We start from the raw sequence: 14,823 nt of genomic DNA, 5'->3' as shown, positions 1-14,823 counted from the left end.
ACCTCGTACGGGTTCCTTGATCACTGAGCGGTACAAGAAATTGTCACGACTTATATATGTAACACGTGGCGCAAGGAGCGTGCGTAGATGGGTGGCATGGTTCCTTGCACCCGGTTCATGGTAGCTGCTGTCGATTGTATGATTAGAGATTCCATCAGCCGCCGAGATGACACGTTCCTTTCCTTCGCGATGACAGTGGCGTGGTCCCAGTCAGTCGTACGAGTATACTCTTGCACATGCTCGGCAATGGCGTTCGTCGTGTGATTATTATTTCTGACGTCACGTTTGTGGTCGTTAAGCCTTCTGGAGAACTTTCCTGTTTCGCCAACGTAAACCTGGGGGCAATCAGCACATGGGATCTGTAGATGACACCTGGAAATGCTTCAATCGGCAGTTTATCTTTCACGTTCACGAGCTGGTTATGGAGCTTGCTGGTCGGGATGTGGGCAATGCGCATGTCATATTTTGAAAACACGCGGGATAGTGTTTCGCTGATTCCCTGCACGTAAGGAATGGCAGCACGCGCCGGGAATGCCGGGAACGCACGCTCCTTGCACAACGTGTTACATATATAAGTCGCGACGATTTCTTATACCGCTCAGTGATCAAGGAACCCGTACGAGGTTCCGAAACTTCTTTGAATTTCATGACATGGTCAGTGACCGCATTCCTTTTTCTTTAATACAATGCCTGACCAGACGAACTTTCGTCGAAACATTGATTATGTTAACTACCGGAGCACATATGGACATGACGTCGTTACGAAGATACGCCGATTCGTCTCGGTGAGTTCAAAGGTAGCTGCGTTCAAGACGCACCTGGACTTCAACCTCACGTGCAAATGGTAGGACTTAACGCCGAAGAGTCTGCGGCTAGGAAGACCGGTCGCCACGTCTTGGGGCCACCAGATTATTCGACAGGCCGAGTGGAAGCTACCGCAGGCGCGTGTTCTGGAGTGCCAGAAGCTACGGACTTTGGAAACACAAACGTTCTTTGCTCGTCGGCATCTGGAGCATCTGATGCCGGAGGACTTTCCAGAAGTGCAGTTGCACGCGAACTTTACCGCTACTATGAGGGAACGTCGCCATAGAACGTCACGAGAGGAAACTGCAGGCACTCCGACCAGAAGTGTTCCAAGGCGCACAAGACGTCATCAACCTTTCCTCCTATACGCCGACGGAGAAGGAGGCTGTGGTGCTGTCCCGTGGTTTGAATTTCAACACACAAGCATCACCGAGGCCAAGCAAAGTTGTGTGCGCGTTCGAAAGAGCGGTTAGTCAACTTCCCTCTGCCGTTCGAGAAGAGGCACGCACCCGTGCCATTGGTGTGCTCTCCGGTTTGCGGAAACACAGTGCAAGAACGCGGTCGTGGGTAGCAGAAAAGCAAGCCATTCGCAGCCTGCGGAATAACAGTAGCATCGCCATCCTTCCTTCCGACAAAGGCAACACCACAGTCTTGCTTGACAGGAGCGACTACAACAAGAAATTGTTGGCCCTTCTCGGAGACCATCGGACTTACACTCCTCTAGCCCGTGACCCAACAAGCAGACTACAAACCAAGCTGCAACAACTGCTGGCCAGACTGTTCAGTTTGGTTCCTTCGCACCAGAAGAGCCTTTATTACCGGCTGCTGTGCACAAACGGTCCAGCTCCTGCAATTTACGGCCTGCCTAATGTCCACAAGCCTGGGGTACCGCTTCGACCTATTGTCGACTTCACCAGATCGCCACTTTATAGACTATCAGGCTATCTTCACCAGTTGTTGAGTCCTCTAGCCGGTAAGACATCAACGCATGTCGGAAATTCGTCCACGTTTGCATCTAAGTTACATGGCATCTCGCTGAGTGAAGACGACATTATGGTTTCGTTTGACGTGACATCGCTTTTTACTAGCGTACTAGTGGATCTAGCAGTAGCTACATGTGAAAAAGCCCTGGAAGCTGACACTGGTCTCCCTGGCCGCACACCCTTCGACGTTCCGGAACTTTGCGAGCTGCTGAGATTTTGCCTTGGCAACACTTATTTTTCCTACGGCGGCAGTTTCTATCAGCAGACACAAGGCACGTTAATGGGGGCGTCAATATCAGTTACAACGGCCAATTTAGTAATGGAAGCCCTGGAAGAAAAAGTGCTAGCCACCTTCATTCCTGCACCCAAAGTATTCTACCGCTACGTAGACGACTGCTTCTGCATTTTGAAGAAACAAGACGTCACACGCTTCCTGGACAGCCTAAATGCCCAGAATGCGCATATACAGTTCACCCTTGAACTTGAGAAAGACGGCTCTTTGCCATTCCTGGATGTACTGGTTCGCAGGGATGAGGGCGCCCTCACCTTCTCGGTCTATAGGAAGCCTACGCATACAGGTCGCTACCTCAATTTTATGTCGTGTCATCCGGCTGGCCACAAGACGTCAGTGGTATCGTCTTAAATAACACGTGCCGTACGCATATGCTCAGATGAAAATTCATTGCAAAACGAGCTGAGGACGATTCACCGAGAACTGACTAATAACAGTTATTCTAGTCGCTTTGTCCACAATATTCAGAAGCGGATCTTGCAGCCGGAAACACAAAGCAACAAGACATTCCCGGCGCGTGCTGCCATTCCTTACGTGCAGGGAATCAGCGAAGCACTATCCCGCGTGTTTTCAAAATATGACATGCGCATTGCCCACATCCCGACCAGCAAGCTCCGTAACCAGCTCGTGAACGTGAAAGATAAACTGCCGATTGAAGCATTTCCAGGTTTCATCTACAGATCCCATGTGCTGATTGCCCCCAGGTTTACGTTGGCGAAACAGGAAAGTTCTCCAGAAGGCTTAACGACCACAAACGTGACGTCAGAAATAATAATCACACGACGAACGCCATTGCCGAGCATGTGCAAGAGTATACTCGTACGATTGACTGGGACCACGCCACTGTCATCGCGAAGGAAAGGAACGTGTCATCTCGGCGGCTGATGGAATCTCTAATCATACAATCGACACCAGCTACCATGAACCGGGTGGAAGGAACCATGCCACCCATCTACGCACGCTCCTTGCGCCACGTATATATAAGTCGCGACAATTTCTTGTACCGCTCAGTGATCAAGGAACCCGTACGAGGTTCCGAAACGTCTTTGAATTTCATGACATGGTCAGTGACCGCATTCCTTTTTCTTTAATACAATGCCTGACCAGACGAACTTTCGTCGAACCATTGATTATGGAAACAAAGGAGGTTGGAGGACAATCTGTTTTCATTGACGCAGTGTATAGAGATCGCTGAAAAGGAACACAGGCCCCTATGGCTAGCATTTTTGGATATTAGGAGAGCCTACGACAATGTTATTCAGGAATATTTGTGGGTCATACTGGGCACATTAGATGTCAAAGATGGAGTAATTAATCTTTTAAAAGATATATATAAAGGTACCAGAGTGCTTATAAAATGGGAAAAAAATGTATCTGGGCCTGTAGGGATACAGCGGGGGCTTGGGCAAGGATGTCCTCTGTCCCCTTTGTTGTTCATGTTGTACCTGCAAGGGTTGGAGACCAAGCTAGAGGGGAGCGGACTAGGCTTCAACCTTTCTTTCTTCAAGCAAGGGGAATGGATTAAACAGTCATTACCGGGACTAATATACGCGGATGGTATAGTGCTAATGGCTGATAACAAGGAAGACTTTCAGAAGTTGATAGACATATGTGGTACAGAGGGAGATAGATTAGGTTTGAAGTTTAGTAAGGAAAAATCTGCAGTCATGATATTTAATGAAGAGGTCGGCGAACATAGAATACAGGAGTTCACGCCAGAAGTAGTGGATGAGTACAAGTATCTTGGGGTGTGGATCAATAACAGTGCTGAGTATCTGACAGAGCATGAAAAATATGTAATGAATAAAGCTAGTAGGAATTCAGCTGTCATGAAAAATAGGGCACTGTGGAATTACAATAGGTATGAGGTGGTAAGAGGGATCTGGAAAGGGGTGATGGTCCCTAGCCTGACCTTCGGGAATGCGGTCCTGTGTATGAGGCCAGATGTTCAAGCAAGGCTGGAAATTAGGCAACGAGGAGTAGGGAGGTTAGCTTTGGGAGCACATGGCAATACACCAAATCAGGCGGTACAGGGTGATATGGGATGGGCGTCTTTCGAGAGCAGAGAGGCTAGCAGTAAGATAGCATTTGAGGAACGATTGAGAAAGATGGAGGAAAAGCAGTGGGCTAGGAAAGTTTAAGATACCTGTATATAAAGAATGTTGACACGAAATGGAGAAGGCGAACTAGAAAATTGACAAGCAAATATCTGGACAGCAGTAGGGGAGCAAATCAGCAATTATCGGTTAAGAAAAAGGTTAAAGAAACAGAGAGAGCTCTGTGGAAAACAGGATTGCTGACGAAATCAGCACTGGGAACATACAGGATTTTTAAGCAGGAAATTGTCAAAGAAAATATCTATGATAATTGTAGGAGAAGCTCTTTGTTCTTTGAGGACAGGACGGGAATTTTGCGGACTAAGACGTATTGAGTCAGGTACCACGAGATAGACACGTTGTGCGTTGCGTGCGGAGAGGAGGAGGAAACGGCTGTACACTTGATACTTTTCTGTAAAGGGCTTCACCCTACAGCGGAATGCAGTGGGACTGATTTACCCAAGGCATTGAGGTTTAAGGATAGTGAAGGGAAAGTAGATTTTAAGCGGGTAGAAGTAACCAAGCGAAGATTGTATGATTGGTGGCTAAAAGCAAGACAGGAGTAAAATTTCACAAGTCATGGCTAGGTGGCTTGAGCCACCGCCCGATTTAAAGGGTTCAGCCGTATTCATCCATCCATCCATCCATCCATTTTTTTCCCTCCATGGATGGATGGATGGAAGGTAGGAGCGCCCCCTTGAAACGGGGTGATGGACGTTGCCACCATGCTCGGCTTTTTTCCCTTTATTTTTGTTTAACTGGGTAGCAATTTTTTGTTATTAAAACTCAGCATTTACTTTAAATACGTCTTCCTACACTTCTAACCTCATGTCACCTCTCTGCTTTTGAAGGTTACCTAGTAACTTCCGGAGCAAGGTTTGTTGCTGGGCGAGTTGGTTGGGGTACATCTTGAGAACACAGCGCTTGCAGACAAAGGACCAGAACAAGAAGGACACACACCTGCGCTAACTAACAACTTTTATTTCGGAAAGGGGCCGATCCGCGCCTTTTATACAGAATTGGAGGGAATGATGCGCACGCGCACAACACAGCCAGGTGGGAGCATGGAAAGAGCCAACACATAGACCAACTATTCTTATCGCCACTGATAACCAACAACGCAGCCAAAACAAGCAAGAAAAGAAAAAAGAAAAAAGAAAGAAGAAAGAAAAAAGAAAAGAAGAGAAAGAACCAACGGGGGGAGCAAAGGCAGGGAACGTAAGAAACAATTCCAAAACGTACCAAAAGATCCCGAAGAAGCCAACAACCAACACGGCTAAACGACTGACGATGAAAGGTAACAAGATGAAGGCACTAAAAACTGAACAAACAGGCATAAAAGGTGCAGGAAAACCTGCGGGAGAGTAAAAGATTCGGCACAGCTAAAAGATGACGGAAACTAAAGGCGTTAAAACAGATACAAGCAAAAACCCAAGAAGCCGACGCGAAAGAGTACAAGCAGAAAAGGTGGTCACTAAAATATGACATTGAACAGACAACAGATCTCTAAAAACAAGCAAGGAATCGTAAAAAACGTGTGGGCGATAAAACATAACAGAGAAGAATACAGAAGAGTTTAAAAAGGAAAACATCGCAAAAAAAGAGGGCGCAAGAAAATCATCACGGAATGAAACGAAAAGAATACACTGAATCAAATCAAAGCAGAGAGGAATGAACACTCTTTGTCTAACAATGCAACTGATGGTGTGCTAACGCACTCATCTTTTAGCTTGGTAATAGTGGCTTCAATGATTTCTCGAGTCAGTTGATTTAAGTTTTTTGCCAAAATATCTGTTTCCTTGAAAGTGGGGGAGACGCGTCGGCAAGGACTGCAATCACGGCAGTGTATGGCCAAATTACCGGACCTTTTATCCTCAGCATTAGCTTTATGCTCCAGTAACCGCTTATTGATACATCGGCCTGTTTGGCCGACGTACTTCCTGCCGCAGGGTAAAGGAATCGAATAGACGACACCCGACGAGCATGCTACGAACGGATCCCGATGCTTAATTGTGCAGTCTGGAACTTTTTCCCCAGAGCCGTTGACCTTCCTGCAGAGTCTAGAAAGCCGGTGAGGAGCAGAGAAAATAACGTCTACTCCTGCCCTTTTTCCAATTCTTTTTAGGTTGTGCGACAGTTGGTGGATGTAGGGGATTACAGCTACCTTTTTGTTGCGACTCTGCCCTTCCCTTGAGGTTAGGCTCTTTCCTTGCCTCGTTTTCAACATTTTTTGAGCAACTGAGGATAGGAGTAGGGCCGGGTACCCAGAGCTGAGAAGCCTCTGCGCTTGGTTAAAGAAACTGCTTTCAAGACTGTGCGCGCAGGACTTGAGTAATGCGTTATTGAAGGTGGCCTGGATTATGTTTCTCTTGACCAATTTCGAATGAGCTGACTCATACGGTAAAAGTGGCTTATTGGCCCTTGGTTCGAAGATCCAGCATACGTGATCGGGTAAGAAGTGCAGCTTAAGTTCAAGAAAGCGAAGACAGCTATTTTCTGGAACTTCATGCGATAAAACGAGGGGATGAAAAGACTCCCTAAAAATGCCTAGAACCTTGGAAACTTCAGTCATGAAAGCATTGCCTGGGCAGTCGAGAAAAATTAGATAATCATCGACATATCTGAATATCTTTAGTACCGGTGAATTTGCAATCTTTGTGCTTACTTCTCTGTCACGCATGGCCAAGAAGAGGTCGCTCAGGATAGGGGCGATGCACGACCCAATACATATGCCCTGCTTCTGTATAAAAAGAGATCCATTCCACTCAGCATAGGTAGACCTAAGATATACAGACAATAATTCTAAAAAGCCACTAGCAGAAACGCCACATGCATTTTGAAAAGCCACAGCTCCGTGTTTGTCGATACACTCGTTTACACAAAGGAGCAGATCGTCGTGCGGAATTGAATAGTAGAGGTCTTTCACGTCAACGGAGAAACCTAGGTAGGCCCTGCTGCCATGTTCTCGCAAGAAGTGAATGGTATCACTTGAGTTTTTTACTAGGAACGGGTCTTCTACTGCGAGAACGCTGAGATAGGCTTGAAGAAAGTTAGCAACCAATTTTTGCCAAGTGTCATTCTCTGAAACGATTACACGAAGCGGGCACTCGGGTTTATGTGTTTTTGCAGTAAAAAATAAGCTGAGGGACATTCTTCTGCTATCTGTTATCGAGCGGGAAAGTTTATCGAGGTTCAACCGTTGGCACAACTTTCCTGCTGTACTCTTAACTTTTGTCAAGGCAACGTTCTGACATTTGTCAAAGCAGGAATTGAGTGCGGACGATGCTTTTTTACAATAGACAACCTTCGGCAGTAAAACAAAACCCCCTTCCTTGTCAGCGGTTAGCAGGGACAAGTTGTTGTTTTTCAAGTAAGCGATAGTCTTCCCAATAGGTGGCTTTTTGCTGGTACGACTGTGGCGGTTGAGTACGTCAACGCCTTCGGAGACGCAACGATCTATGTCGGCTGCAGGAGCTGACCTTGAGACTTGCCTGACCATGGTCAGTAATTCCGGGGCTGAGGGGCTTGGTTCGATGGCGAACTTGGGCCCGCACTGGAGCAACTGCTGGAATTCCTTGGGAATGTTACTGGCGCCTCCTAGCAAGCACCGGCCATCAATCGTCTTCATCTTTTAGGAGGCGCCAGTAACATTCCCAAGGAATTCCAGCAGTTGCTCCAGTGCGGGCCCAAGTTCGCCATCGAACCAAGCCCCTCAGCCCCGGAATTACTGACCATGGTCAGGCAAGTCTCAAGGTCAGCTCCTGCAGCCGACATAGATCGTTGCGTCTCCGAAGGCGTTGACGTACTCAACCGCCACAGTCGTACCAGCAAAAAGCCACCTATTGGGAAGACTATCGCTTACTTGAAAAACAACAACTTGTCCCTGCTAACCGCTGACAAGGAAGGGGGTTTTGTTTTACTGCCGAAGGTTGTCTATTGTGAAAAAGCATCGTCCGCACTCAATTCCTGCTTTGACAAATGTCAGAACGTTGCCTTGACAAAAGTTAAGAGTACAGCAGGAAAGTTGTGCCAACGGTTGAACCTCGATAAACTTTCCCGCTCGATAACAGATAGCAGAAGAATGTCCCTCAGCTTATTTTTTACTGCAAAAACACATAAACCCGAGTGCCCGCTTCGTGTAATCGTTTCAGAGAATGACACTTGGCAAAAATTGGTTGCTAACTTTCTTCAAGCCTATCTCAGCGTTCTCGCAGTAGAAGACCCGTTCCTAGTAAAAAACTCAAGTGATACCATTCACTTCTTGCGAGAACATGGCAGCAGGGCCTACCTAGGTTTCTCCGTTGACGTGAAAGACCTCTACTATTCAATTCCGCACGACGATCTGCTCCTTTGTGTAAACGAGTGTATCGACAAACACGGAGCTGTGGCTTTTCAAAATGCATGTGGCGTTTCTGCTAGTGGCTTTTTAGAATTATTGTCTGTATATCTTAGGTCTACCTATGCTGAGTGGAATGGATCTCTTTTTATACAGAAGCAGGGCATATGTATTGGGTCGTGCATCGCCCCTATCCTGAGCGACCTCTTCTTGGCCATGCGTGACAGAGAAGTAAGCACAAAGATTGCAAATTCACCGGTACTAAAGATATTCAGATATGTCGATGATTATCTAATTTTTCTCGACTGCCCAGGCAATGCTTTCATGACTGAAGTTTCCAAGGTTCTAGGCATTTTTAGGGAGTCTTTTCATCCCCTCGTTTTATCGCATGAAGTTCCAGAAAATAGCTGTCTTCGCTTTCTTGAACTTAAGCTGCACTTCTTACCCGATCACGTATGCTGGATCTTCGAACCAAGGGCCAATAAGCCACTTTTACCGTATGAGTCAGCTCATTCGAAATTGGTCAAGAGAAACATAATCCAGGCCACCTTCAATAACGCATTACTCAAGTCCTGCGCGTACAGTCTTGAAAGCAGTTTCTTTAACCAAGCGCAGAGGCTTCTCAGCTCTGGGTACCCGGCCCTACTCCTATCCTCAGTTGCTCAAAAAATGTTGAAAACGAGGCAAGGAAAGAGCCTAACCTCAAGGGAAGGGCAGAGTCGCAACAAAAAGGTAGCTGTAATCCCCTACATCCACCAACTGTCGCACAACCTAAAAAGAATTGGAAAAAGGGCAGGAGTAGACGTTATTTTCTCTGCTCCTCACCGGCTTTCTAGACTCTGCAGGAAGGTCAACGGCTCTGGGGAAAAAGTTCCAGACTGCACAATTAAGCATCGGGATCCGTTCGTAGCATGCTCGTCTGGTGTCGTCTATTCGATTCCTTTACCCTGCGGCAGGAAGTACGTCGGCCAAACAGGCCGATGTATCAATAAGCGGTTACTGGAGCATAAAGCTAATGCTGAGGATAAAAGGTCCGGTAATTTGGCCATACACTGCCGTGATTGCAGTCCTTGCCGACGCGTCTCCCCCACTTTCAAGGAAACAGATATTTTGGCAAAAAACTTAAATCAACTGACTCGAGAAATCATTGAAGCAGCCACTATTACCAAGCTAAAAGATGAGTGCGTTAGCACACCATCAGTTGCATTGTTAGACAAAGAGTGTTCATTCCTCTCTGCTTTGATTTGATTCAGTGTATTCTTTTCGTTTCATTCCGTGATGATTTTTTTGCGCCCTCTTTTTTTGCGATGTTTTCCTTTTTAAACTCTTCTGTATTCTTCTCTGTTATGTTTTATCGCCCACACGTTTTTTACGATTCCTTGCTTGTTTTTAGAGATCTGTTGTCTGTTCAATGTCATATTTTAGTGACCACCTTTTCTGCTTGTACTCTTTCGCATCGGCTTCTTGGGTTTTTGCTTGTATCTGTTTTAACGCCTTTAGTTTCCGTCATCTTTTAGCTGTGCCGAATCTTTTACTCTCCCGCAGGTTTTCCTGCACCTTTTATGCCTGTTTGTTCAGTTTTTAGTGCCTTCATCTTGTTACCTTTCATCGTCAGTCGTTTAGCCGTGTTGGTTGTTGGCTTCTTCGGGATCTTTTGGTACGTTTTGGAATTGTTTCTTACGTTCCCTGCCTTTGCTCCCCCCGTTGGTTCTTTCTCTTCTTTTCTTTTTTCTTTTTTCTTTCTTTTTTCTTTTTTCTTTTCTTGCTTGTTTTGGCTGCGTTGTTGGTTATCAGTGGCGATAAGAATAGTTGGTCTATGTGTTGGCTCTTTCCATGCTCCCACCTGGCTGTGTTGTGCGCGTGCGCATCATTCCCTCCAATTCTGTATAAAAGGCGCGGATCGGCCCCCTTCCGAAATAAAAGTTGTTAGTTAGCGCAGGTGTGTGTCCTTCTTGTTCTGGTCCTTTGTCTGCAAGCGCTGTGTTCTCAAGATGTAACTTCCGGAGCATGCTTCCAGAATCTAGCGTAATCCAGCGGAGCGTGCTGGTATGCAGCCGCGCGGTGCAAGCACTGTCTATAGCAGTTTGCTTGTCTGTCTGTTCGGTATACTGTTTACCGAGTCAACCGAGTAGTTATTTCAGAAGTTGGAGCATGCGAGTATGAGAGATACGCGGTTTTATTGCCTTCAGTCTCCTTCCAGCAGTTGGTCTTCTGAGGCTGTATCATATGTGCGCATGCCACGATGTCAACCCGCCACTGACCAGCAGATAAAAATGCGACAAGATATCTAGAACAACGGGGCGCCTAGTACGTGCTCCGCTGCTCAGATTTCCTTCCATCGCTCTTGTATACTTACGTCGTCGTCTATCATTGCATCAATTTCATCATGGATGATTCTAGCATCTCTTTGTTACCACCGGGTCCCAAACGTGACAAATGAAAATTCGAGCAGCGGAGCGCGTAATGCCGCGCAGCTTGAATTTCTTTTCATCACCTCTGTACGTCGAAAAAGTGCTCTGGAAAAAGTGTACTGTACTGCTCCAATGGTCCATAAAAGAAAGGTGAGTGAGCACTGGATCGCGAAAAACGTACCGAGGTGCACGCAGCAGACAATCTTTTCTTGACCAGTCTGGCTGAAAACGGAGCAGGGGTTGTCAATTTATGTTTAAAGTTGTTCTCTGCTTTTTTTTTTTTTTTCGGCGAGCCGTGGCCACGAGCTGAGCATTGACAGATTTACGTTCGGAGTTTGTTGGTACGCAGCAATTGTAGACGGCGATAGCAAAATGGCACCCGCCGTCATTGCTGATGCCGTCAGTCGCCGCGATCCGAGGAACGTTTGGATATGGGCCGCGTTTACTGACAAAAAGTCCACTATAACGAAGTGCAATTCCAAATTATCTCCAAAATTTGGTCCGCTCTATCCGAATGTCCGTTGTAGCCGAATCCGCAGTAAGCGAAGTTCAGTCAATGGAAGAGAGAGGAAAATCAACCAAACATTGCAAATCGGTATGTTATATCCGAATATCCGTTGTAACCGGATCTGTTGTAACGAGATTATACTGTAACTAATATTGTGCTATGACAGCATTGTTATGAGAGGTTTATTTTACTGCCGCTGATGGTGCCACGGTTGTCCATTGTTATATCCGATATATTGTTCTAAGTGGTATTATAAGTGGGTTTGACTGTATACTGGAAATTCTATGAGTGCCTGCGATCGGTTGACAGCCATATGTGCCATTGCAATTGCGCTGGCGTCCAGCAGTCAGGCCTGATCATGCTGCTCTGCAGGGTTTGTTGAGACTGGGGCTCTGCGCCTTCGGCCTGCCTTTCATTTCACAGCAATCCTGCTCGGCCCCTACCCATTCCATGATGACATTATGTGCAAGCAGCTCCAGGCTTGTTACACCTTGGGAACGTGACTGGACAGAGGTGGTGTCGGGCAACAGGAGAGAAGGGAAAAGGGGCTGTGCAGTGTTTCCCAGGTGGTGTAAGTCTGTCTGGAGCCCTTTGTCTCCTTTCGCCACCTGCTCCACCCCTTCCCTCACGACATGGTTCTGGTGTCCACAGAGAAGTTAAGCTGTGCCTTTCCTCAGCAATCATTTCTTTTCTCCATGCCAGTCGTGCTCCTTTGTTTTTTATTCATTGCATTGTGGCCTAGTAGTGTGTTGCGGCTCTCCTGATTTTGACCATTCCTATGTTGCCGTACAGTCGTCAGCAGTACAGTCGACGACAGATTGTCGATGACCGAGCATCTCAGCCAGGCCTGGCTACAGGCTGGCTGCAGTTAAGAGCTCATGCCACTACCGCGTTTTTAACATCATTTTTGGCACTTTGGGCACATAACTAGGGCTGTTCGGTGTAAAAATGATACAGGTTTCTGATGTGCCAGCTTATAGGCTCCTGGATCTAGGTGAGTCTTGCTTAGTTGTAAGTTTAAATGTGTGAGTGAGCCCGAATGAGAGAGCCCAGGTGAGTCATGAGTTGAAATGAGTGAGTTCAGATGAGTCATGAGTCATAATGAGCTAACCCAAATGAGTTGTGAGTTGAAATGAGCCTAGATGAGTTGTGAGTCTGAGTGAGACGCGAGTCGCAATGGGTGGTTGACCCCGGATGACTAGCGATTCTGAGTGAGCCCAAATGAGTTGAGCCTAAATGAGTGAGTTCGAGTGAGCCCGGGCCTCTGTTAGTACGAGTTTAAATGAGCCTGTAGGTTGACCAAACTTCAGTGAGTGAGCCTGAGTGAGCACTCGGGATTTTGCCGAGATATGGTGTGATGTCATAGCTCGAAACAGGCAGCGGCTGTAATCGTAAAGAATAAAATGCTTGTGTCTTTCGCGTCATCTTCAAGATGTGGCAGCGGCAGACACGAGTAGAAATCGGCTTCCACATTTTCGCTCGATTTCTTGAAGGTAAAATTGTATGCATATGCAGATGTTGCTGCCCACTGCTGCAAGCGAGCAGCCGCGATCGTTAGAATGCCAGTTGTCTGGCCAAAGATTGTCTGCAGTGGCTCATTGTATGTGACCAATGTTGCCAACTTTGCAAACTTTGCCATGTGGAGAACAAACTTGCCATATTAGCTGAGATTGTCTGTAGTGGCTCATGGTATGTGACCCATGTTGCCAACATTGCGAACGTTGCCATGTGGAGAACAAACCTGCCGTACTAGCTGACGGCGTCCATGAACGATTGCAGCTATTGGTTTGTTCTGGAGCATGAAACAGTGCATCGACTTTATCTGATAATGGGGAGACGCCATCTTATCTGTGGTCTTATCGGTGAACTTACCTGTGATCCCATTGGATTGAGAAATTGTTGCTGGCATCCGGTGACACGGAGGAAGAGGTGGTTACCTTCACCCGATGTTGGCTCTCTGCAACTGACGTACTGCGCTGATGCTGGTCTGGAATCCAAGGGAAGTAGATTCCAGTTCCTTGAAATTGTCACAGGTTGAAAGCTGCGTTCTCGGTGGTGGGGGTGCCAAGCACAGTGTGCAAACGAAAATCACCTTACCGCAAGTAGGTGCACACTGTTCACCAGTCGGTCACTTTTGGAGCAGATTGATAACCTTGTCTACAAGGAAGCTAGTAGTGACAGTGGGTTCAGTTTTATCAGGCTGCTGGTGCTGTAATAGCACATTATCAGTTATACCAATTAGATCTGGTAACTGAGAGGCAACCTTATAAGAAAAAAAAATGCTATGACCACACCAGCCAAACCACACTGCGGTGTGGTGGCGATCGACGGATTGAGCTAGTACAGCAAAAAGAGCATGTGACCACGCACTCTGAGACACCAGCTGCGTTGGGGATGTTTTCATGTCACAGCGCCACCATGGCGACGCAGAGGAGGAGATAAGACAGATGCTTCAGGCAAAGGAGAGGAGGTGGTGAGTCTTTTTCGGAGGAGTAGTCCATTATCAACATTTCTGAGGATGCAAAAATGCACCAGTGCATTTTTTTGGTGTGAAGCACTCCAAGCCCCACTCCCCGGTGTGTGTCTGAGTATTTGTATGAAGCCTCTGAGTAGCAAGTGTAACTCGCTCACTGGGTCAGTGACACCTCATTCGCACTTTAAGTAGAGTCCACCTACAAATTAAGGCAGTTATGCACCTTTCCTTCACTCAGAACTAGCCCCATCCCCTGCTTTGTGGGTTACATGTGCAAGCTGGTGCGGCACTGCATTGGCCATGTTGCGCCATAAGTACTCTCAGTAGGTCGATGAGGCGCATGTTCATTTCCTGCATGATATTTCACCTGCTTGGTGCTGCCATTCGCTCGGTCCTGCAAGCTCCTTGGACTTCCAGTCAAGAATTACTTCTGGAAAAGGGGCTTCGTTAGGAATTCCAGTGATGCAGAGTCTTGTGAAGTTTCCACTGATGCAGTGATGGCAGTGCTTTGACCATTGGTGAGCAGTGATGATGACAAAAGAGCTCAACCACAGGATAATCATCACACTCGTCACTGGGTCACCAGCATGGAAAACAAACAGCAACGTGCGCAAGTATGTCCTATAAAGAGGCCTGGACTTCCTGTCATTAAATGCTCACAAGTTTCGCATGTTTTCTTTTTCTCAGTTATAGCAGTGATATTTCTTGGGGACCTCAATATTTGTAGGTTTGACGGTAACAGGGATTTGCTTGGTGCACACAGGCTGTGGCAGCCGGGCACGTGCCCAGGCGGATAGTTCCAGCTGGAGCCAACCTCTGGGTAGCTGGGCAGTGCCCCCCGCTGGGGAACCCAGCACCTCGTCCGAAGCCACCCCGTCAGTCTTCCAGCGCCGTGGCAGTGCCACAGGTGGGTACATCTT

The 14,823-nt window shown here is 47.0% G+C and overlaps 1 protein-coding gene across 6 annotated transcripts in view; it reads left to right on the top strand.

The window, feature by feature from the left end:
* LOC144127815 (uncharacterized) overlaps positions 1-14,823 on the top strand; it is a 135,620-nt gene that overhangs the window by 87,237 nt on the left and 33,560 nt on the right. For all 6 annotated transcript variants that reach the window (XM_077660752.1, XM_077660754.1, XM_077660753.1 and 3 more), the window contains one exon: positions 14,667-14,810. In XM_077660752.1, coding sequence (XP_077516878.1) covers positions 14,667-14,810 — 144 coding nt within the window. The remainder of the gene's footprint in view (positions 1-14,666; positions 14,811-14,823) is intronic.

The sequence above is a fragment of the Amblyomma americanum genome, chromosome 4 (genome assembly GCF_052857255.1).
Source record: "Amblyomma americanum isolate KBUSLIRL-KWMA chromosome 4, ASM5285725v1, whole genome shotgun sequence".
Lineage (NCBI taxonomy): Eukaryota > Metazoa > Arthropoda > Arachnida > Ixodida > Ixodidae > Amblyomma > Amblyomma americanum.
The sequence above is the reverse complement of the archived record's forward strand: the minus strand, read 5'-3'. Positions and strand labels throughout refer to the sequence as shown.